We start from the raw sequence: 24,243 nt of genomic DNA, 5'->3' as shown, positions 1-24,243 counted from the left end.
TCAGGTTTGGGAATAGTGTATAAAAACCTAAAAGACTGAGGAACCTTATACATTCAGTCTGTCTTTTTACGGGAAGCTGGCTGACTATAAGGAAAATTTCAGGCAGTAACACACATCTTCTAAAGCAGACAGAACAGGAGGAATGGGTGTAGGTTGTGAAAATTCCTTCTGTAACAACTCATTTTCTGAGGGCCTGAGAAACCTCAGTGTTCTTCCACTGAAAACATTAGCACACTGTAGCAATAGTCTCAGAGAAAGAGAACCCACCAATATGAGTCTGAATGAGAAATCTGAGGAGAGAACTCTGTCTGTCCCTTCATCTTCCTGCTCAGATTCAGAAGCCTGAATCTTTTCAGGGAAGGAAGAATTTGTCTTTCTTTTACCAGAAACTACTTTACAAGAAGGATCAATAGCCTGAATTAAACCCTGAGCTAGACCCTTTAAACTATTCCTGTCTAAGGAAATTTGAGGAATAATAGACACATGCTTAGTAATGTGTTTCTTTTTGACAGGAAAATGGAGCCAACTGTGTTACTAATGGCAAAAGCAGCTTTCCCAGGGATGGGCACAACATTCTGACACAACAGGAAAACGTTCCCTCATCCCTCTCCTAACACCAAGGGCCTCTCTCCCTTTCCTACTGGGGGAACCCCAACAGTGGCAAAGGATGTTGATAACTCTGATTCTATAGTGGTTGCAGGTGCTACGCTAGAGGGATCTGAGGTAAAAGAGTGGTCTGAGGTACAACAAATGGCCAAAGCAGTTACAACCTGCGGATGAATCAATTTGCTAACCTGCAGTGGTGGCAAAGGCTGTTTACTTAACTTATTTTTAATGCTTGAAAGAAGGATCAACTGTGGGACTAGTAGTTTGCTCCATGGTCAAGCCGAAAATGGTGCCTTTCCCCAAGGAAGACAAACAGCAGATACTGTCAAAAACTGCAAGTCTTTAAAAGTAATTTAAAAGAAAAAAATGTAAAAAGTACTTTAAATACTTTGCCAGCCTCCAGCCTCCAAACGTAAAACAAACACAATTTCTCCATAGAAAAAATGTTTTTTCAATTAGTTTACACAACTTTTAAAATTACAGGAAAAAAAAGAGTGCTCCCATTTAAAAGTACAAAATAGTCTCCTGACAGTCCATTAAAACACAAAACTCTTAGCTTTGAAATAACTTTCCTGGAGAAGAAAGTGATAAAACACAAAAAATATTTAGAAAATGGAAGTTTTTTCCCCAAAATGGAACTTATCTGCCCAAAGAACAGCTCCAAGCTGACCGTTGATCCTCGTAAACTTACAGCAGTGCACAGTTTGTTGGCAGTAAAGCTCTGAAGGGCTTGGTTCCCAAACTTGATTTTTAATCAGCTCAACTTGTGCTGCCTGACAGTTTGAGAGTGTGGAATGTGCCCTGAAGCTTTGCAATTTGGCCAGCTGCTATATTCTTAGCAGGATATAACCCATATTAGCTAAGGTCAGTGCAGCAGTGATCAGTATGATGAGTATCTTCTGATTAGTCAAAGTGTTTTTAAAATTTCTTATAGTGGGTCAAAGTTACTTCCACTTTATCGACCTTGTATTCCAACAACTTAATTTTGTCCCCAAGGTCCTTTACTTGTTGAACAGCTGGATATCACTCAATCAGTCTTGGGTTTCCAACAGATTACTCTAAAATTTTAACCTCTTATCTGTTTCCTGGCCTTGTCATTTATATAACATAATTCTACAATAACTGCACAAGTGCCATCTTAAAAGATTCCCGCAGTCCTGAGGCAAGCTTAACAATTATTTAAAAATCCTACATCTTTTCCTCAAATATTGTCTTTTAAAAAAAGAAAAACATTTTAGCAAAACAGCTACTTACCCACAGAGAGAGGGCTGCTGTCACCTGTCCTACAGTAATCATATTCCAGTCTTGTTCCAGTCTTCTGAAACGACAATCCCCTCTTTAAAAAATAACCATTCCCTTGATATTATTATATATTATTTTTGATTAATAACAGGTGGCATGTATAAGTTTATGATACTAAGCTCTTGCCCTTAAATATACATTTACAAACAGTAGATCCTTCTTTGATCCTCCAACACAAAAGGAGTACCCCATCATCTAATCATACAGATTAACCCTCTACAACTGTTACCTTGGTATGAAGCAAAACTAGCTATGGAGTAACCATAACTTCAACATGTCATAAACGCTCAGAAACTGGGTGGCACTTGTAAAAATAAAAGCTATGATCTGCCTTTCTTAAGGTAATTAAAACGCTGGTACATTTAACTTGTAAGGCCATTAAAATTACATTTCAAGATCACAAACTGTATGTGCACATAAGCAGACATATATCCTTCCCTGGTAAAAATACAGTGTCATAAGCTCTCATAACACATCACAAAACAAAGGTCAAGAGAATATGACAGGTGTTAACCTAAAAATATAGTACTGTGTGTATGGCCCAAGTGCTTAAACAATGAACACTTCTATATAAACAACTGACCTAAGTAAACTCATAAAATCAGAATAACTTGCATATCAGATAATAGCTAGTGAGTGCAGTAATTCCACTTCATAACTATTTGGAAACCATATTCTTTGAAAAAGCTTCCAAGGAAGAGGCATATAATGCCACTACAGAGAATAAAGATAGACAAGCATGACTCACCAAGATGTACAAAAGATAAGATACCGTCCACTCACCATTAATGAAATATCTTGCTCCGTTTCCTTGCTCGCCCAACTGCCTCAAATCTCCAAAAGCTTAAAAAGGACAGAAAAGCATTTCCTTCACTCCTGGTTCTAAACTCCAGTTTAGTTTAGATCAACAACTGTGTTAACATAACATTTTTAATGTTTGTCCCTGTTAGGGGTTGCCACAGTGGAACTCCGGTCCGCTAATGATTGGCAGTTGATTTTTATGGTGCCGAGTTGCCAGCCCGACGCCCAACCTTCAGTGAAGGCACGCCCATTCATGCATGTCTTTCAGAGGCCACTTGACTGCAGGGATGACATGCAGACTCCACACAGAAGGCACTCCAGCCGAGAACCAAACAGGGGAAACTCTTGCTTTGAGGCAACAAAGCTACCGCTGTACCACCACGTCTATGGCGTTCAACTACAATTCTTCATTAGCAATGCTATTACTGAGGTAAAATGTAGAGAAAAAAAAGTAACTGAATATAGTCCATATGAACCTAAATCACAAGTGTTAATTTTACTCACAATTAGAGCTTTTGTGGTATAAGCCAGAAACTACTTTGACAGGGTATCTTATTAGACAACCTCAAGATAGCCCATGACATCAGCAACTCAATGACTGGACCAGCTATGGTAAAATTAGCACTAAATATCGTAATGGGGTACAGATTTGTTCCCCAGCTTAACATACTGATCTTCTGGAGTGCAGCAGTCACAAAAGTAAAATCCAGCTATTCGCCTCCTTACAGCTAATTTGCTGTCATGTTAGTAGGTAACATTAACTAGGCAAAAGTGCCTTAGAGTACTTGACCAGAGATGTTTTTAAATAATCTAAAATACTGCCCTTAATAGCCTATGCTATGTCAAAAAAAATATGTGTGTCCCTTCTTTTATAGCCCTAGTCTACTCTTCCTTGCCCTCAACAGATTACAAACCACTTAACTGGTCACACTAATGGGCTGGTTGACAGCCAGTACAGCCTGCTGCTTCCCCACTATCTTCTTCATAATGAAATGAAGTGGTTCAGAGGATTTTAGCCCTTGCTTTCTCAAGGTAGACCACTAAAGCTTGTCCGGTGATAGAAAGTGAGATAAAATGGTACTTACCAATGCTTTAACTTTCAAAAGACAATGTTTACATATTTTACTTACTCATCAAGAAATACAGGAAAAAGAAGACTGTACATATATGTATGTATGGGAATACACGCACACAATTTAGATGGTTGGGTCGATCGTGCATTCATTGCATAGAAAAAAAGCTGGTACAGCTGACTGAAAATCAGCTGATTGCACATTGTTGCCTTTTTTTCTGTGCAAGATCACAAATGGTGGGGAGTAAGAAATGTGCCCTTTTCCTACTGTAGTGTGATCTCAGAGATGGTATACAAATTGGCAAGGGGTATGTGTGCGCGCACAGGGATACTTTTAGTTTAGTTTGATTTTTTTTCAGTCAAATGAAAATCAAACAGTTTTGCTCTATTTTTTGAGTTCTGTTTATACGGGTATATGACAAAGTGTCACATACTCATAGTAAATATATACGTGTGTGCACGTGCAAGAAAACACACACGTGTGTGTGTGTGTGTGTGTGTGTGTGTGTGTCTATATATATACATATATATATATATATATATATATATATATATATATATATATATATATATATATATATATATATATGACACACACACACACATTCATATACATGTGTGTATACATCTATACAAAGAGAAAACAAGAATGCACGTGCACAAATTCGGTTATATGATGGACAGTCATCCAACAATTAGACAAACTGCATGTCTACAAAACACAATTAAAGCTTTAAATCAAAATAGCAAATGAATATATTATGATAACATCCTCTGAAATATAAAGGTGTTTATGCAGTGGACTGTTCTTCATCTCCCCTACATAATTCTGCAACTTAAGATGCTAGCCACAAGGTTGCACTACCTCTAACACAGAAATAACTCTTATTTTTTCAGCAACAAGTATTATTTTTACTCCAAGTTAGTGCAAACTATCAGCCAGCACATTTATTTATGAGGATGTGAGGGTACAATCCCCAATACTGCTTGGTGCTGGTAAGGCTCAGTCACCTGCAAGTAACATGATTTTGCTAGGTTTACTTCTGGATATACATGTAAAAGTATCTCTCTTCCATACTTAAATGTTAGTGGCACGTGTCAGCTTTTGTCTGCTTCATTCTTTTGTACAAAATTTAACAATTAACATAATTTAGTTTTATGTATTCTAACATGTAATTTATAGTTGCTTCTAAACAATCTACTACTTCAGTTTCAGTATCTCTGTAGTTCCTATTATGAGTCAGTTTGTTAAACATCCTGGGCATGACTAAACTGTTTTGATAAGAAAATCCATTTCACAATCACTAACACACAAGGTTATAAAATAATTTTCTAATTATGTAAAGCATCATTCCAACAGTATTCAAGAACAGACAGCTTTGCACGAACACACATCATAACATTAAAATAATTTTTTTAGGGAGCAAATAGCCTTGTACTCCTCACTTCCTACATACATTTACTAAATTATTTTCACTTTGAGGTTACTAAAGAGAAAGAGCAATGAGTAAAAGAAAAATAAAAAAGGGAAAAAAATGTACTACTTTGCTTGCCTCAGAGATACCATGATCTTGGAGGAAGAATACCACAGCATGACTAAGTTATAACACACTGCTACAAAATGTAGTGAGCAGCTAAAAATGTACATATGCATGATTAAGCAAACATAAAAAGAAGCAGCCCATCTTCAAGAACATGAACAGAAACTGGATAAGCCTATCCTATGACTAAATATAACCACACAGGATTCCACACAATGTTCTGCTTTATGCACTGTACTGCAGTTTACTATAGTTTCGGTTTCTCAGCACCGAGCAGCAGTGCAAATATAAAACTGCTCTTTTTACTACACACTTACTCTAATGTGCTATTTATCAGTTATATATTTGTTCTACATATGTACCGTATTTGTATACTTTGTGCAAGTTGTACTGCCTTTTTTGGATCACACTGTGGTATAAAAGAGTCCATGGACCCCTCCACCAACATGGCTATCAAATAAATAAACTGAACATAAACTACTTTGATAAAATTGTTTTAGTTGGACCTGCTAAGTAGCTATGTCTGACTACTCCACCTGCAAGAAAAACACAGTACTGGATATGCAGCCCAGATCTTGTTGACCTTTACCAACTTCTTGCAATGGCAACCTAATAGGTAAAGCATGGCATGCTGGGCATGACTACTTTGCACAAATCCCTCTCAGGTTCTATGCCATACAAGTTACGCTCCCCAGCTAAGAACTTAAAGTTAATTACAGTCAAAATGTAGTACATTGCATTTCTTAGCACTGAAACTCAGATGATGGCTTTCTGCCCATTCCCTTTTTTCTACTATTCCTTTTTTTCTTTAGGCTGCACCTAAATGCCCAAATAAAACCAATAAAACCCTATAAACTGAAAAAATCAGCAAATAAACTGAAAACTGTTAACCATTCCTTGCAATGTCACACAGGTACATGATGAAAAGCATAGGCCACAGTATTGACCTCCTTTGGAACGCCACTACTCACCTCTCTTCTGCTCAAAAATTCATCCCCAGACCTGGGGCCAGGCCAACTGGCACTCCAGGCTATGGCCAAAAGTGTCACCTACTACTCTGTCTGTACTGCTCTCACAATTTCCATTTATTTTTACTTAGTTTGACCCTTCCCTTATCTAAAGATCTCATCTGCAGCTCTTTTATCTTATTTACAATATTCAGCACTTCAAATGAAGTTAGTTAAAATGTTGATTTCCATTTTCTAGTACTTGCTTTTCTGGCAGTCAGTAACATTAAACTTAGTAAGGCCTTACCATCTCTGTGCACTTCAGATCCTGAATCTCAGCTCCACTGTCTCCTTAATCACCTAGTGACAGAAATGGGCAAGCTTCATTTGGCATACTCTGCCCATCATAAGCCTGTACTGATTAGTGTTGACCACTCCATTATGTCCTTTCAAGTCTAGCAGTTCTATCAAGTAATTTCTCCACTACTTCCTATGTATCAGTGTCAGGCTGGATGTTCTTCGTGTTTCACTGTTGCAGTCATTACATTTGGGTAATCCTGCTGGCAGGTTGCCCTGAATTCCAAAGTCTTGGGTCCTGTGTCGGTTGCTGTCGCCCCTTCTCTGACGTCAGGTTGTCAGGGGTATAAAACATGCAGCCGACGCCATTTTCTTCAGTCTTTCTTGCCGCGGTGCCCGAAGCAGAAGCAGTTCGCAAGTGCCAGACGGCTGACTCCTGAAATTTTCATGCTCGAGTTTCAGATCCGAAGTCTTCATTAAAAGCTAAGTACCCCATTGGGGAAACTTTTCTCTTGCTCCAGACCAATGTCAGAAAAAGTTAAAAACTGTACTTCTTGTGGGAAGCAAATACCTCATAAGGACTTTCATTCTTACTGTATTCCTTGCCTAGGCCCTGACCACGACGTTTCTAGTTGTCGGTTTTGTGCTAGATTTAACCAATGCACTATTAAGCGTCGGTACGATTTTGCACTAAGCTATTTTGGGCGCAGATTTAATTATACAATGTCGTCGGATAGCTATCAGACTACCGGAGTTCACAAAAAGTGCAAAGAAAAAGAAACAGACAGGCAACCGAGGTGCAAAACTGACGAAGAAGCTTCTTCCTAAGCCAGTGGCCGGTTCACTGGTTCTCAGTGAGGCGCTTTTGCAGCCCCTGACGCACGCTACTTTAGAGTCGCAGGCCGCTACCGACACCCACGTGGAGTCAGTCAGGCCGCTGGAAACTCAAGGTATTGGAGCCTCGGAGACTATTCCCTCAGATGGGTCCGGAGCCGCTAAGCAAGCATCGGCTTCTGAGGGTGTATTCAGACCTAAACAATTATACATTAAACCGACTTCAGATTCAAAGGCAAAGACTAAAGCACCTTTAAAAGCAAATAAACAAGTTCACCATCCACATGGACTGGCCTCCATGCCCAAAAAACAGATGCTCAAAATGGCCGAAGACTTAATTACCTTGATCAGGGGTTCACATCCCCCTCCTGATAAGAGGCCTAGGCAAGAGACAGACTATGAATCTTCAGATCAGGTTTCCATTTCCTCTGATTTTTCTTCTGATCAGGAATTTTCTCTTCCCCCCTATGAGGATTCTGATGCTGAAGAATCTATTCCTTCAGCTTCTCCTCCTGAGGACTATTCCTTTGGGGAAACCTTGCATACCATGAGGGAGCATTTCCACTGAGAGAGCCAAGATTTTTCAGAATCTAAGAAGAGGCTCAGGGACTTCCTTCTACTACCTCAACACAGGCCTCTAGCTATTCCACCTGTATTAGACAATGTAGATGATGTGTTTTCAGAGTCTAGTCTGACCCCTGACTCCTTACCTCCAGCTCCTGTTAAGCCTGACAGATACTACAGGGTTCCTGACTCTCATAAATTCCTTTTCAAAAATCCTGCTGCAGACCCAGAAACTATTTCTCAGGGTCCCAAAGGGGTTAAGGCTTCCACTGCAAAAAACCCTACCCCTCTGACAGAGATTCTAGGGCATTGGATAGATGGGGAAAAAAGATTTACACATCTGCTACCTTGGCTATAAGGGCTTTAAACTGCCAATTTCATATGCTCAAATATCAGCAATATGTCATGACACTGCTTAAACAGAAAATGTTGGTAAATTCTGAATGTGCAGATAACAAAGAAATGCAGGATTTATTGCATGCAGCTGAACAAGTTGAAAAGCATACTTTGCAATGTGGTTTTGATTCGCTGGAGGCCTCCTGCAGGGCCGCTGTTACGGGTTCTGTAATTAGGAGGCACGCTTGGTTAAAGGAACAAAATCTGCCTGATCATGTCAAAGCTAAATTATTAGATGCACCATTACAGCATGATTCCTTGTTTGGTGTTAAGGCAGAAGAGGTGTTAAAGAAAATGGAGGACAAAGCTAAATCTATGCAAACGGTCAAAGATTTTTTACAAGTACAGCCACCTAGGTTTAGCAGACACTGGCCTACAAAGAATTGGTCATTTCCAGTGTCAGAGAGACCTCAAAGGGGCAGATCCAGGCGCCCTACAGGCAGATCCCAGCCGCAAGGTTCGTACAGGTCTAAGCAATGGGGTGTTTCTACCTCCAAAAGTGGAGAAGACAAATCACAACCATACAGATAGCAGTCCCAATGACTTCCCCCTGCCTGCACCAAGCACTTATCTACTGGCAGCACCCTTAGGGGGAAAATTAGCACTTTTTTCTCAAAATTGGCACATCATAACCCAGGACAAATGGGTTCTAAACATAGTGTAACAAGGCTACACGTTTCACTTCCATACCCTGCCAAGGGCACACGGTTGGTCAGACCTGCCAAAAAAATCAATGGGCAGAGGGTCAAAAACAAGTCTCATCCCTCATGGACATGGGGGCTATTCAACAAGTGCCACAGCATGAGCACGGACACGGATTTTACTTAAGACTGTTCTTGGTACCCAGAAAGGACAAAGCATGGAGACCAATACTGGACCTATCTATTCTAAACACTTTCCTGGATATACCAAAATTCAAGATGTTGACCTTACAGCAGCTTCTGCCCATGCTGGGCTGAAAGGCTTGGCTGGTCACTTTAGACCTAAAAGAGGCATACCTGCATGTCCCAATCAGACAATCATGCAGAAGATACCTCAGATTCAAGGCTGGTTCAAAGCATTACCAATTCTCTGCACTGCCCTTTGGCTTATCTACTGCACCCAGGGTCTTCACAAAGTGCCTGGCACCAGTAATTGCTTTCTGCAGACAAAGAGGAATACAAATATATCCTTACTTGGACGACTGCCTCATTCAAGCAGAGAACAAGGACATTCTACCTACAGCATCTGGCGTTTGTGAAAAGACTTTTAACATGCCTAGGGTACACAGTCAACGAAAAGAAATCAAAACTAGTAGCCTCTCAAGAGATAATATTCCTGGGTGCAAGCTTAAATACAACTGCCCAGATGGCTTATCTCACGCCAGACAAACAAAGGCAACTGACTACCTATTTCAAGGAAATGGCAACAAAGGCCCAGTTATCTGCAAGAAAAATTCTGCAGGCTTTGGGCTTCATGGCATCCTGCATCCTACTTATTCCATATGCAAGATTGCATATAAGGAAACTTCAATGGTACCTAAAAAGTGTCTGGACACAACATTGCCACAGCCTGGAAACAATGATTACTCTCATTCCCTGCCTGCAACAGGAGTTTCGATGGTGGGCAAAGGCTTGTCACCAAAACAAGAGACAGCCATTCTCACATCCCCCAGCCAGGCAGAACCTAACAACGGATGCATCAGATTATGCCTGGGGGGCCCACATGGCAGGAAGAGGCATTCAGGGCACCTGGTCCTCAAATGCATCTACGTATCAATCAAAAAGAGATGCTAGCTGTTAAAAATGCCCTGACAGCCTTCAAGGACCTAATTCATCCGGGACAACTACTGATAAAGACAGACAACACCAAGGTCATGTGGTATATAAACAAGCAGGGGGGCACACATTCTTACCCCCTTTGCAGACTAGCCATGGCTTTATGGGACACAGCATTGACTTACCAAGTTCATCTGCAAGCACAATTCCTGCTAGGAAAGGACAATACTCTGGCAGACGAACTAAGCAGAAACCTCATGGATCCCCACGAGTGGCACCTGAATCCACAAGTCCTCTGCATGATAACAAAGAAATGGGGACACCCGGACATAGATCTATTTGTCTCCCCTCACAACTATCAACAAAAAATATTCTGCACAAGGACTTATCACAGACAAGCATGGAAAGTGGATGCCTTATCTTTCAAATGGAAAAACCTATCAGTATATGCCTTTCCTCCACTGCCTCTCCTCCCCAAGGTACTCCCAAAGGTGAGACAGGAGAAACCAAAAATGATTCTGATTGCCCCAGACTGGCCCCACCAGTACTGGTATCCCATCTTAAGGAACTTTTCTCAATGCCCAGCCTGGACCTTACCTCAAATACCTCACCTACTGTCCCAACAAAATAATCAGATTCTGCACAGCCAACTCAGGAGTCTAAACCTGGCAGCATGGTGGATAATGTAGTCATACAAAGCACACCTCTCAGTACAGCTGTGATGGATGTCATTTTGGAAGCCAGAAGGCCTAGTACTAGAAATTCCTATGCTGGGAAATGGAAGAGATTTTGTGCTTGGAACCAAGCTCAAGGAACTGACACAGCTGTACCAAATATTCCTCAGATTTTGCACTACTTAACTGGGATGCTGGACAAAGGCCTATCTTTTTCATCAATTAAAATTCATGCCTCTGCCATTTTGGCTCATTACAATACAGAGCCACCACTCTTTTCTCATCCTTTATTAAAACAGTATCTCCGAGGAGCCAAAAATTTAAGGCCTCCAAGGAGACCGCCAATGCCTGCATGGGACCTCAATTATGTATTGGAAAAACTCAACCTACCTCCTTTTGAGCCAGCTGCTTCTGCGGATATAAAGTTCTTATCTTGGAAAACAGCTCTGCTCCTAGCAATAACTTCTGCAAGAACAGTGTCAGAGCTACAGGCTCTCATGGCTGTGGAACCTTTTATCATTTTTTTATCCAGACAGGGTCTCTCTGAGGACAAACCCTACATTTATGCCTAAGGTGGTGTCCAGTGTAGCCCTTAACCAAACTATTCATTTGCCAACTTTTTATCCAAATCCACAGAACAAGGGGGAGAAAATTCTGCATTCTTTGGACGTACACAGACAACTTAGATTCTATTTGGACAAAACTAATGTTTTCAGAAAGACAGAACAATTACTACTGGCATATGCTGCAGGATCACAAGGAAAGGCCATCTCCAAGCAGACTATTCCAAAGTGGATAGGTTACTGCATTCGTTTCTGCTACTCTAAGCATGGCAAGCCAGTGCCTAAGGGCATTAGGGCACATTCAACCAGAGCGGCAGCCACTTCGGCAGCCCTTCTCAGGGGAGTACCAACCAAAGACATTTTAGAGGCTGCTACTTGGAGTTCAGTGCACACCTTTACAAAGCATTACAATATGCCACTTTACTCTAAATCCAGAGCAGGCTTTGCCACTGCAGTTCTGCAGGGCCTCATAGCCGCTCCTAATATTGTTTAGCTCCAGCCCCCCAACCATAGCTTTGGGACTCTACCCAAATGTAATGACTGCAACAGTGAAACACAAAGAACATAGTACAGTTGTGTACACTTACCATAAATGTAGATGTTCGAGTGTATTCACTGTTGCAGTCCAGGTTACCCACCCACCACCCCCCCTATTTCTGCTGGAACTTATCTTTACTTCTCTGATCTATACAACCTATGTGGTGTATTTGCTTGTAGATGAAGGTAAAGTTTATTTTGGTGCATGTATGTTTTATATATATATATATATATATATATATATATATATATATATATATATATATATATACCTAGCCTACCCTTTTGGGGGCACCTGACATCTGGGGCAAGAAAAACTGAAGAAAATGGCGTCGGCTGCATCTTTTATACCCCTGATGACCTGACGTCAGGGAAAGGGTGACAGCAACCGACGCAGGGCCAAAGACTTTGGAATTCAGGCCGATTGAGGGCAATCTGCCAGCAGGATTACCCGAATGTAATGACTGCAACAGTGAATACACTCGAACATCTACATTTATGGTAAGTGTACACAATTGTACTTCAGCTTACACTTGGATCTTCCCTCACTCCCACTGGGTGTGATACCAACTTTGCAACTGCATAATCCTGTCATCTTAGCAGACCAAATGGATATAGAAAATAACCTAACAAGAATTCCTTTTTACAGCTTCTTACAGATTGTTGGGAATCCTGAGAGGAATGCCTCATATGCTCAGTCTACTTTCACCCTTTCCATCTCTCTTATTAGGCCCATTTTTCATACTCTGGAATCTGTCCACTTATCTCTTTGCTAATTATTCTTCCCCTTCTAATGCTATGATCCTTTCTTTTTCTCCACTCTTAGCATCTTCAAGAATCAGACATTCAGGACATCCAACTTATGTTCTGCACATATGGAACAAATTTCACTCACAGTACCCAGTTACATTCCTTTGTTTTAAAGCCCTTCATACTTCGTTTTGAGGCTGGAAAAATATATTTCGATAGATAGTTTTTAGCACTTACCAAGTGTTTCAACTGTATGTATGAATTAAAAGAATATTCACCTTCCTTCGGTACATAACATAGGTTCATAGGTAGGTACTAGGCTATCGGCCCTAGGGCCCATACAAGCCTAGCCAAAAAATGTACCCTGGCTTTTGCCACCCAAGAAAATTATTTTCCTGTGCCCCCATCGAGCAGAGCCACAGAAGTGATCCCCGGGGTGAATTTCCCATTTCCCATCCAATCATCAAGATTTTTCTTGTAGAGTGCTAATGAGGAGCACTGTTTGACATAGATAGGGGATTATATCATCATAACGCTTTATTTTTTTATGTTATAGTTAGTACTGCTTAAATTTTTTTTTTCATAAGAAAGTTTATATTTTTACTTTTATCTGCTTTTAAGTGAGGTGATTCAGAATGGTTAATGTGGAGAGTTCAGTACTGTTGGGTGACTATAACCACAAACTAACTACAACTGGGACTTTTTTATAAAATTGTGTGACAGGACCAAATACTGCACAGCAAATAGAGTACTACTGTTATTGTTGTAATCACTGCTGTCATTTACCTACATACCTTTTAGCCTCTGAGCACAAGAAATCTGGAAAAAGCCTGACATAATGGGGGGGGGCGCGCAAAGGCCCAAAAATAGGAACAGATTTCAAGTATGTTCATATAAACTCAGAGTTTTTAGAATGACAGGTTTTGTATTAGAATCCATTTTCTACGTGATATGACGTCTGAAACTCAAATGTATGCCATTATTTAGTTACTTCAGTCCTCTGATTATCCCAGTGATTTGCTAGAAAACCACACATTTTATGCGGAACAGTCTAAAAATATGAGGCAAAAATCTGGACAGCTGAGAGGTATGTTTACCTAGCAAATAAAAACTGTAAAAATACATGTGGCATGAACCATGTAAAATTAATTTATTAAACAAAAATTGTACAAGGCAATTTAATTTTTACCTTTCCTGTAACAATTTTTTCATAGATCTGAATAGGCTGATCTGCAAAAAATGGAGGATAGCCAGCTGCCATTTCATAGATTAATACTCCTAATGCCCACCAATCCACTGCTTTGTTGTAGCCCTGAAATTTAAAAGAAAAAAAAAGGCAAGATTATTTGGCCTGGAATAAAAAGTAAATCTAATTTTAGAAATTCATACTTAGATTATGCAAACTGTCGACTTAAACAGTAGATTTTCAGCATAGCCTTAGTCAACAAGTAACACATCTGCAACATTCATACACTATGCTGCAATAGTAATGTTTCCAAGCAGCTCATGCTGGAGAACTGCTGTATACACCAGTCTGTTCATTGTGTAGCTGTCACATGACTCACTGAAATAAAATATGGCACCTCTCTCATTCTCCCCATCTGGGCTGTGCCCCTACCATGTGCTTTTACCAGTTATGCCAATTAAGAGAAAACGTTAAAATATGTAAAAGAACAGTTATACAGTCTATTTCATCCTAAGAGCAACACATAATGTGAAATATATAAATTCAGAAGTGCTATACAAGAAAAGGAGGAGACCGCACACATATTATATCAGTTTCAGAGCTCTGGCATGAAACTGTGAACTGTAGAACATAAAAACGGTAAACACTACAGATATTCAGATCAGAAGGAGCCAGTTAAGAAGCTGTAGAAAATTCTATACTTTGGAAAGGCCAATCAACATTTCTCATATGCAGGCAAGAAAACCGAGAAATTTAATACAAAACAAAAAGCAATGTAGAAAAAGAGAAAGATGTGTATGATGGAGATGAGATTCATTATGCAGCACCTCCCCCATCTCTGAATAAATTTCTCCTGCAGTGTGACACATCATTCTACTTCAAAAAGAATCTGGATGACTGAATGTATACCCACACATTTAGCCTGGGGCTGACTGGCCTAGGCCTGCTTGAAAAAGGAGATACAGTTTAAGCATGGGTATTAGCAAACTGTTAATTGTTGCGATAAATGTGTACCCAAAAATTTAGCCTGGGACTGACTTGCCTAGCCCTCCTTGAGAAAGGAGATACATTTTAAGCATGGGTATTGGCAAACTGTTAATGGTTGCGAGACTATATTGCCTTGCAACTTCTATGAAGCATATGAAGAAACAGGAATGATTAACAATCAAATGATGTGCATGAATGCAGTGGAAAATACAGAGCAACAACAGAGAAAGTCTGTACTCTGGACAACACCTGCAAAGAGGCCACAATTCACCAAACAGAAATATATGCAAAGTCCAAGAAACAAAACCATTCAACACTGTCTGCAAAAGTAACAACAATGAAAAGCCACATTACAGAGACAAGATGTTTGACAGGCCCAGAGGGAGAGAAAATACACACATAATATATGTTCATATGTACAGAATACATCAAAAGACAACAAACGAGTGACAAAATTAAAATGAAAGAACACAAGGAGTATACACAATATACAAGAATGACAATTAAATGCTAGAGGTAATAGTAAAGATAATGAACCCACAGAGGATGATGTTATGTTCAAAGGTGTCTTAACTTAACAAGAGACATTTACAGTAACCTAAGACCCAAGTTACATAAAGCAAGTACAATAATACATGCCTGTAACTACCTTTCCCCGTGAAATGTTTTTCATAGAGATTTATAAATAAATCAAATTTTCTACGTGCCTGATTTGTTAGGGTCAAGTCTTTTGTGCTATTCCCATATCTAGGTCTCTAGAGATAATATTTACATAACAACCAGCAAGTGAATTACAGTATGTTAAACAAAAAACAAAAACTTGCTTGAGGGTCCTGGGAAGTGAAAAAAGAAGTTATGTACTCACCATAATGTTCCATGTTTGTTGTCCATAATCTCACCTTCATTCTTGACGGCTGGGTTTGGAACAGAGTATCGGTTCTGACTCTGCCTAATACTAAAGCTCGAGATCTTCCACTGGCAATCCTTATCCTTTTGACACCTGCTACTACTGCATGTGGGAGTATCCCTCATGCACAGCTCATACTTCATTTTTTTTCTTGTCATTTCCATGTATGCAGAAATGGTAGCAGTGCTTTTTATTTCTTGGTGTCGCTTAAGTTGATGATTCCCTGATCTTGAGCCCAGCTTACTAAAAGCCCTTTTTCCACTTACTTCACTTATGTTATGTGCAACTGATGCCAAAGCGCTCTGTCTCTGTTTTGCTTTGTGTACTACCATCTTGTGACATTCTCACTTCTTCATGCTTCTTGAGTATTACCTTAGGTAAGACCCAGGTTGTTGGATCACTTGCCTTTTCAGTTATACTCATCCAGCTTCTCTAGCTGTTATTTTCTGCTTTCTTTCTGCAGTCAGAAGGTACTTTCTTTATGGCTGAGCTGTTTGTTACTTGATATAATAGTTGATATGTTGTCCCATTTCGCCTTCATTCTTGACAGCTGGGTTCAGAACAGAGCATTGCTAACAAATGGAAAAGGTTTTCTTGCTGGGCTTCCAAAAATCATCTAGATCCCTTTACAGCCCCTATTTATTCAATTCTTGAATTTTAAGCAGAAATTTTCAATCAAGGTGCAGCTGCAGCCACTGTACAAGTACACCTTGCTGAAATTTGAAACTTCCACATAGGAGACAAGGGATCCAACATTATTTCTCACAGATTATGCAAAGCCTTTCTGAGGGGGTACATTCTTATTAAGACTCCCAATAAGAGAGCCGCCACCACATTGGGATCTAAATTTGGTACTTGCTAAGTTAAATATCCCTCCATTTGAACCAGCTTCGTCTTTGCCCACGAAAATTTCTAACATGGAAGACAATTTTCTTAACAGCCATTACTTCAGCCAGGAGGGTTTCATAACTTCAAGCTCTGACTATTCGTCCTCCCTATTTGGTTTTTCACAAAGACAAAGTCACTCTGAGAGCAAATCCTTCTTTTCTGCCCAAAGTATGCTCTGAGTCCAACTTAAATCAATCTATTGATTTACTTGTCTTTTTTCCCAACTATAGCAACAAGGCAGAGTATAAGCTCCACCACTTGGATGTCCATAGACAGTTATGTTTCTATTTACATAGGACAAAGGAGTTTAGAAAATCTGATCAATTATTTGTTTCCTTCTCGGATAACAAGAAAGGAGCTCCAGTTTCAAGGGTCACTTTATCTAAATGGCTTACAGATACCATTTCTTATGTATATACCTCTCAGCAAAAGCAACTACCAGGGAGAATTCGAGGCCATTCGACTAGAGCTATGTCGACCTCCACCACCTTTCAGGCCAAACTTCCACTGGATTCAATCTGTGCTGCAGCCACATCAGTTAATCCTCATACCTTTATCACTCATTACAAAGCAGACCTGGCCTCCCAGAACTGGGCTTTCTTTGGTTCCACTGTTCTGAAGAGTTTATTCCCTTGAGCCAGCCAAGAAAGAAGGTGCTGGGAACGTTGCCCAACCATCAAGAATGAAAGTGAAATGGGACAACATAATATAAAGAAGTTATGTACTCACCATAACGTTCCATGTTTGTTGTCCATAATCTCGCCTTCATTCTTGCATCCCACCCTCCTTCCCCTTACCTGGAGGATCGAGAGGAAAGTTTCTGGAATTGGTCATGAGTTTTTTCTGATTCTCTTCTCGCTTCATGATGCATGGGCTAAGGAATAGCATGACCACCTTTATGTTTTTGATAAATTATATTCTTTAGTAGTTGCAAACAAGATCTGGGGAACTCTCGCCAGGCATCATGGGATAGGGTATGCCCTCGAGCCAGTGGAAGCTCTCGAGCTTTAGTATTAGGCCGAGTCTCCCAGTAAAACATAATTCACACTTTTAAAATCCCACGCCACTGTGTTAGGATTCTGAAGTGCCTGAATAATATTAACTTAAATGTTTTAAGATGTAATACCTAAATGCATCTCATCAACACCCTTTTTTCTCCATTTTTTACATGGGGCTGGGGTGTTGTATCAACTGCCAACACTCTCTTCATTCAGTGACACTCTCCTACCCTTTTTGATAGTCATGCCTGACTGTCGCAGTTCTTCTCTCACACAAACAATCCATGTCTTTGCTGGACGTCCTCATTTCCTCTTGCCTTCTCCCAATCTCTCACAAATCTTCATCATCAAATCATCTTCTGCTTTCCTGCACTTACCCAAGCCATTTTAAACTTTCTTATAAAAATTAATAGAAAACAAACCACATTAACATTTTGCATTTTCAAGCATTATGCATTATGTGTTCATTTGTTTTAATAATCATTCATTCCAGCATTACATAAACAATTTCTTCCTTCTCTTAAACCTCACTCCACTTCCTGAAAATTATTTCACATCTAATGTGCACACAAATTCCATTTGTTTCTATGTAATCTGCTCTTTCCCTTTTCTAAAGATCCCACCTCTGGCTGTTTTATACTTCTTTTACAACATTTAGTAATTCCATTTTCTAGAATTTTTTTTGGCAGCCAGTACCATTAAACGTAGTAAGGCCTTACTATACCTAAGCAATACTGTTAGTTACAGCCACTTGTTCTCCCAACAGTTCTGACAGGTTACTCAGTAGGGAAATTTTAAAATCTGCCAACTCTTTACACCCCCAAAAAACATGTTCTCAGTTACTTTCCTCTTCCCCATTACACCTCCAGCATTTGTGATCTACATGAGGAAAATCTCTTTGAAGTCTTCTTGGGGTATTAAAAATACCTATTGCAAACAATTCCAAGTAAAATTCTTAAACCTTTTGGACTTTGTTGCACACTTGTGAGCTATATGACGTCCTCCCATTCTCGCATCCTAATCTCTTCCAACCTGCTCCGACTGATTGTTATTGATTTCATGCAATATTGCACATGCCCTAACACTTATCCCTCTAGCAGCAGCTTCTGTTCTAGACTTGCCTAAAAACCTGCCAGAGCTGCTGTTTTTTTTTCTTTTAGCATTCCCCATCCCTTTCTCCTTGCCTTTACTCTGATACCAATCCCTGGTAGGGAAAGCAGTCTCGAGCCTGCATTCCAAACTTCTGCTGGGTCTCATCCCACTCTATTACCTTTCCCTCTCTAGTGATTTGCTCCGAATATTTTGGCTCCTTTAACAATTTTCTCTAGTAAATTTGAGCCCTATCTTGCTGTTTCTCTGTATCCCTACTTGCAGTCATCACTATTGCAAAAATCTCCTTACTTCTGTTGGTTTAGTTCTTAGAATACTTTCTGTTACTTTATGAATATAATATTCTGCATGGTTGTTATACTCGTTTGGGATCTGTTTCTAAAATCCTACTCTCTTCTTATTCCTTGACCCCCCCCCTTCATCAACTTCCACCTTCACACTGATTTATACTCTTATGCTTGTGTTATGCATATGAGCCTTTACTGTACAGCTCCAAATTATCCATTCAAATCAGTTAATTGCAAACTACCTTGTTCTTTGGAAAGATTCCCACTTAAGTCCGGTCTTCTTCCCCTTTCAAATAAATTTTTTCAACTCTTTAACTATCACCCACAACTTCTCTTCTGGTTGATAAAGTTATGCATAACCTGTATATAAAACTAAAGAGAAAAAACATTTTTCACTGTATCTTACTATCCATACCTATAATCAACTTCCAGTTTTCAGTTTCTGGATTATCTTCTGTTTAATCTCTTTCCACATATCCTTAGTTGCCAAAACAGAACACATTTCAAACTATATGACTAAATACTGGGTATTGTTTAACCAATGAATTTGTGGGTACACAGTTTACCTATATAGCCTTTGTTTTAGTTTCAGTAATTTTATATCCTGAGAAAAAAACTTGAAACTGTCTCACAATGTTCCACAACACCAAAATGTACTTTTCTGGATTAACAAGTAAAAAATAATATCATCTACAAATAAAGCCAACTTTTCTTGATTAGCGTACCAGTTATATCCTTCAGTTTGTGAATCCCTTATTTTCTTTATCAGGTAAATAAAGGGGAAAGAGGACAATCCTGTCTGGTTCCTCTGTTCAAACAGTTTTGTCAGAGATGAACCTTCCCACCTTAATTCTTGCCCCCATCCCTTCACGTATCCTGCTAAGAAACCCTAGTGACATATCAGGAATGCAAAGGTTGCCACGGATCTACTCAAAATCCCAGCTAACTCTATCAAATGTTTTCTCTGCATCAAGACTCATTTTAATGAGCAGTATTCTCTACACTCTGATTCCCCCTCTGTCATCATTGCTCTATTAATGTTGTCAAATGACTGCCTCTCCTCCAGAGAGCCACAATGATCCACAGCTATCACTTTTGGCAATAATTTTGCAGTTTTCTTAGAATAAACAAATACTTTATAACCATGGTTTAAAATTGGGTATATATGAAAATGGCTATGAAGGACCTTTACCCTCTGTGGGTAATATAGCCACCCATAGCTTTCTTCCAAGATGCTGGTACCCCACCACCACCTTATTTTTTTAAACACTGTTAAACAAAACCTTCCAGATCTTTATCACTTTCTCCCCTCCCAATGTCCACAGGAATATCGTCTGTCCCTGGAGACATCCCTTTTGCTTCATTACATCTCACCGTTCTTACCTCATCTCCTCCTAGCTTCACTAATAATGGCCAAGCCTCATCTTCCACTAACCTTGGTGTGATTAAGTCTTTCATAAACATTCCCAACTGTGCCTTTTCTTGGTTTCCACACACCTCTGCCATACACAACTTTTCATAATAATCTGATCTTTTTGACAGTTTCTGCAACTGGAATGAACACCTCACAGCAGTTAACCACAAAAGCAGTGAATTGTAGAACACTATCTGATTTTTTTATGTTCTATAGCCACTGCTAGTGTGAGTTTGTTGAAGATCTTAAACATGGTTGCAGAGTAACTAATGAACTGTTACTGCAAAGAAATTGATAGTCCACTGAAAAAGGGTGATGTAACACTGACAAAGTGAGTGACATATAAGAAAGCCCTAAAAAGGTATTGGACACAACGTAGTTTAAACTGAAATGCAAGATTTGCCGATCCATCAGTGATGGTTGCAACCTATATTGATGTGTTTCTTGCCCATGACCAGGAAGGTGTGATCAAATATATATATATAAGCCTCAGTGATATACAAAGAAGCACTGGTGGATTTAGCTTCTGTGATCTATGATACACAATTCAGATCTAATTTGACATGAATATTCTAAATTTATCAGTTTCGGATTTTTATAAACCCAAAATGGCCATTTACATATCTGTTTATTTCACTACAAATTTATGATATTTTATGTCAGCCATAAAAAGTGTGTTATTTGCTGTTCACCAATTACTCTGCCTTATCTGTGTTGTGTCCCTAAAGCACACACTTTCTGACCTACACTGTTATGTGTATGGTTATTTGTGGTCCACCTTTTTCAAAACCGAGCATCAGTGAAATCACATTGCCACAGGACAGTGGAGCTCTACAGAAACCAGTAAGCAGTCTTGCAGTTCCCAGCATACAGTACACATCTGAATGCCAATAAAGGTATGTGGCAGCTAGAGATGCCAAAGATATTAAAACAGGTGGTACAGTAATGGATGAACAACCAAAATGACCATTACAAGACTGTCTGGACAATGCAAAGAGGTTTCTGAGAGAGAAAGGTCTGAACTCAAAAACAAAATGCAAGGCAATTTATTTTGGGAATAAGAATATGGCCTGTTAATATTTCTTAAAATAGAAACTTAATAAAGAGGTACCTGATCAATATCTAGGCATGTTTACAAACTAATTCAGCTTTAAGCAGCAGTGCAAATGAAAAACAATTAACTGGCTGGCTGAGAACATCGGTGATATCAAGGAAAAGGTAATCTGTTCTGCATGTTTCTATACTTCAGTTATAAGGAACACATTAAACTGCTTGCTGCAGCTCCATTGTGTAGAGGAATGAAGCCCTGACTATGACCAACATAACCCGTTTGATTACAGGATGAGCTTCTGGAAGAGAAAGGTTTGGAAGGTGTGGCTGTCAACTCACTCATTTTGGGAGGAAGGTTTGGGGTTTTCTGCTCATAACCAAGAACCACCCAAAGGAGGGGGGTAGCTATACTCCAAGTCATGAAGCAGGCTAATATTATTTGCAGTAGTGAGGGAAGGCTAGGAGTAGATTTTTTCAACATGCAAGGTGAAGTGCTTGACATCACATGCATGTTCCATCTTAGTCAGATATTTCCCACAAATGCACACCTAAAATCCTTATCCTTAACTACATACCTTTAATGTGGATGAAGAGAGAACAATGAAGAGGTCACAAGGCACTCCTGCCCTGAAGAAGGGAGAAGGCAACTTGTTATAACAGCTATTGCAGGATTTCACCAGTACAAAGAAGGGGGAATGAATAGGGTTCATGGGTGAAGGGTGGCATCAACAAAGAAAAAAAAACAGTCACAGCAACGTACCAATAAACAGTTTTAATATGCAAAGCTTTCAGGTAACACAGACCCTTCCTCAGTGCTAACATTAATAAAAAAAAAATTAAAAAAATCACACAAATAGTAACTACAATAACACACATAGCCAATAAAAAAAATTACATTCAATTAATTAAAACATTCAAGCAGTATTTAAAGGTATAACACATTATTTTAAAATTGTCTGTTAACAGTTTGATTTATAACAGGTAAATGGTCAGCCTGAAGCTGTATAATCCATTTATATTCCTTAACTTCAAGTTTATTATTTATAGCAACTCTCCTAATAGTTCTATCTAAGATATCTATAACTCTAAAAGTAAATGTATGTGAATAACCAGCCTCATGAACATGCTTAGCTCAAGGAAACACAGACAGAATTCAACTTTTTTACATCCTTTAACTAATAAGATTTATACTTTTAAATGAATTGCAACTTGTAACACTAGTTTTGTTGTATATCTTGCTACATGTAAAGTATGCCCTAGTTTTTATGTTGGGAAGTCAGTATGAGTCCTAAAGGACAGAATTACTGAACATGATTCTGACAGTGAAGTGTATATTAACCAAGCCTTTAGCTGATTTTACAGCTTCAGGCTGATAATTTACCTGGTATAAATCAAACTTACATTAAAAACCCGTACTTAAGTCAAAATAGGCAATTTTAAAATAATCTGTGTTATACCTTTGAATACCGCTTGAACGTTTTAATTAACTGAATATGTGTTTTTATTGGCTGTGTGTGTTATTGTAGTTACTATTTAACTATGACTATTTTTTTTATTAATGTTAGCACTGAGGAAGGGTCTGTGTTACCTGAAAGCTTTGCATATTAAATCTGTTTATCGGTACGTTGCTGTGACTGTTTTTTTCTTTGTTGGTTTTATTTTACAAGTTACAGCTTTACTTTGTCTTTGGGTTTTTGTTTTGAAGGGTGCAGGTCAGTAGCAGGGAAAGACAGTGGGTCAAGAACAAGAAATAAACATGAAAGGGGAACAATGGGGAGGTGTTTATGACCCCCATGAATACAATATTCTCTTAGATCAACAGATACTCATATAATCTCTCTCTTAGACATAATATCAAGGAGCCTCCATAGTAGCATCAATGACTGTGAGGAATCCCTAGTAAAATTCCAAAGGGCAATGAGAGAGAGGACAGCCAAGAGGGGAGGCTCATAAGGATAACTCAAAGTTTCAAGGTACCAAAGGGGGTCCCCCATCTCCTGGTGTTACAGTCCTAACAATGATACCTGGTGAAGGTGTGAACTGATAGCCAGTTGTCTGTGACACAAAAGTATCTGCAACTCAGAAATTTTTGAAGCAAACACTGGAAACATGGAAGTAGCCAAATCTCTGGTGAACTGGCCCTTTTAGGAAGCATTGTACAAAGGAGCATTTGCTGTCTAAATGCAAAAGAAAATGCAGTTACCAATCCACTTGCAAAATGTCTGATTAACAAAGGCCAGTTCCTTTGTACAGCAAAAGAGATGAACACCTGTTCCAGCTTCCTAAACACATGCAACTCTTTTGGAGAAACCTGAGCTGCTGGTACACCTACAATAAAAAGGGCTCTGTCTTTCCAAGTTTCAGCTTCCAAAAAGGAAAAAAGAAAACCAGGAGATGAACAGACTGGTTTACGGTCAATTCCAGTACATTTTTCAGGAGGAAATGTGAGATGTTCAGATGCAGCACTCGATCCTTGTGAAAGACCAGCTACACGTCCCTACACATAATGGCCTGAGGCTCAGAAAACCTGTGAGGAGCTGAAATGGCCACTACAAATAATTTTCAGAAGATGAACTTTCAGACTAGCTGGTTCAGTGGGAACTGGAAATGAAAAGCTTGTCAATTATGAAGTTCAAATTTCAGAGAAGAAATGAAGATGCACAACTCATTTAAGGAGCTCCTTGACATTTAGAGTAGGTTCGTAATCCTGATCTCCACAAGGCTACAAATGAAGACGTAAGAGCTGAGATTATGCACCCTGACAGTGGAACAGTT

At 39.3% G+C, this 24,243-nt stretch overlaps 1 protein-coding gene across 5 annotated transcripts in view; it reads right to left on the bottom strand.

Moving 5' to 3' along the window:
- LOC122809023 (cAMP-dependent protein kinase catalytic subunit beta) overlaps positions 1-24,243 on the bottom strand; it is a 2,062,609-nt gene that overhangs the window by 225,316 nt on the left and 1,813,050 nt on the right. For all 5 annotated transcript variants that reach the window (XM_044080223.1, XM_044080224.1, XM_044080222.1 and 2 more), the window contains one exon: positions 13,831-13,953. In XM_044080223.1, coding sequence (XP_043936158.1) covers positions 13,831-13,953 — 123 coding nt within the window. The remainder of the gene's footprint in view (positions 1-13,830; positions 13,954-24,243) is intronic.

This window comes from Protopterus annectens, chromosome 8.part0 (assembly GCF_019279795.1).
Source record: "Protopterus annectens isolate FY-2018-M chromosome 8.part0, PAN1.0, whole genome shotgun sequence".
Lineage (NCBI taxonomy): Eukaryota > Metazoa > Chordata > Ceratodontiformes > Protopteridae > Protopterus > Protopterus annectens.
The sequence above is the reverse complement of the archived record's forward strand: the minus strand, read 5'-3'. Positions and strand labels throughout refer to the sequence as shown.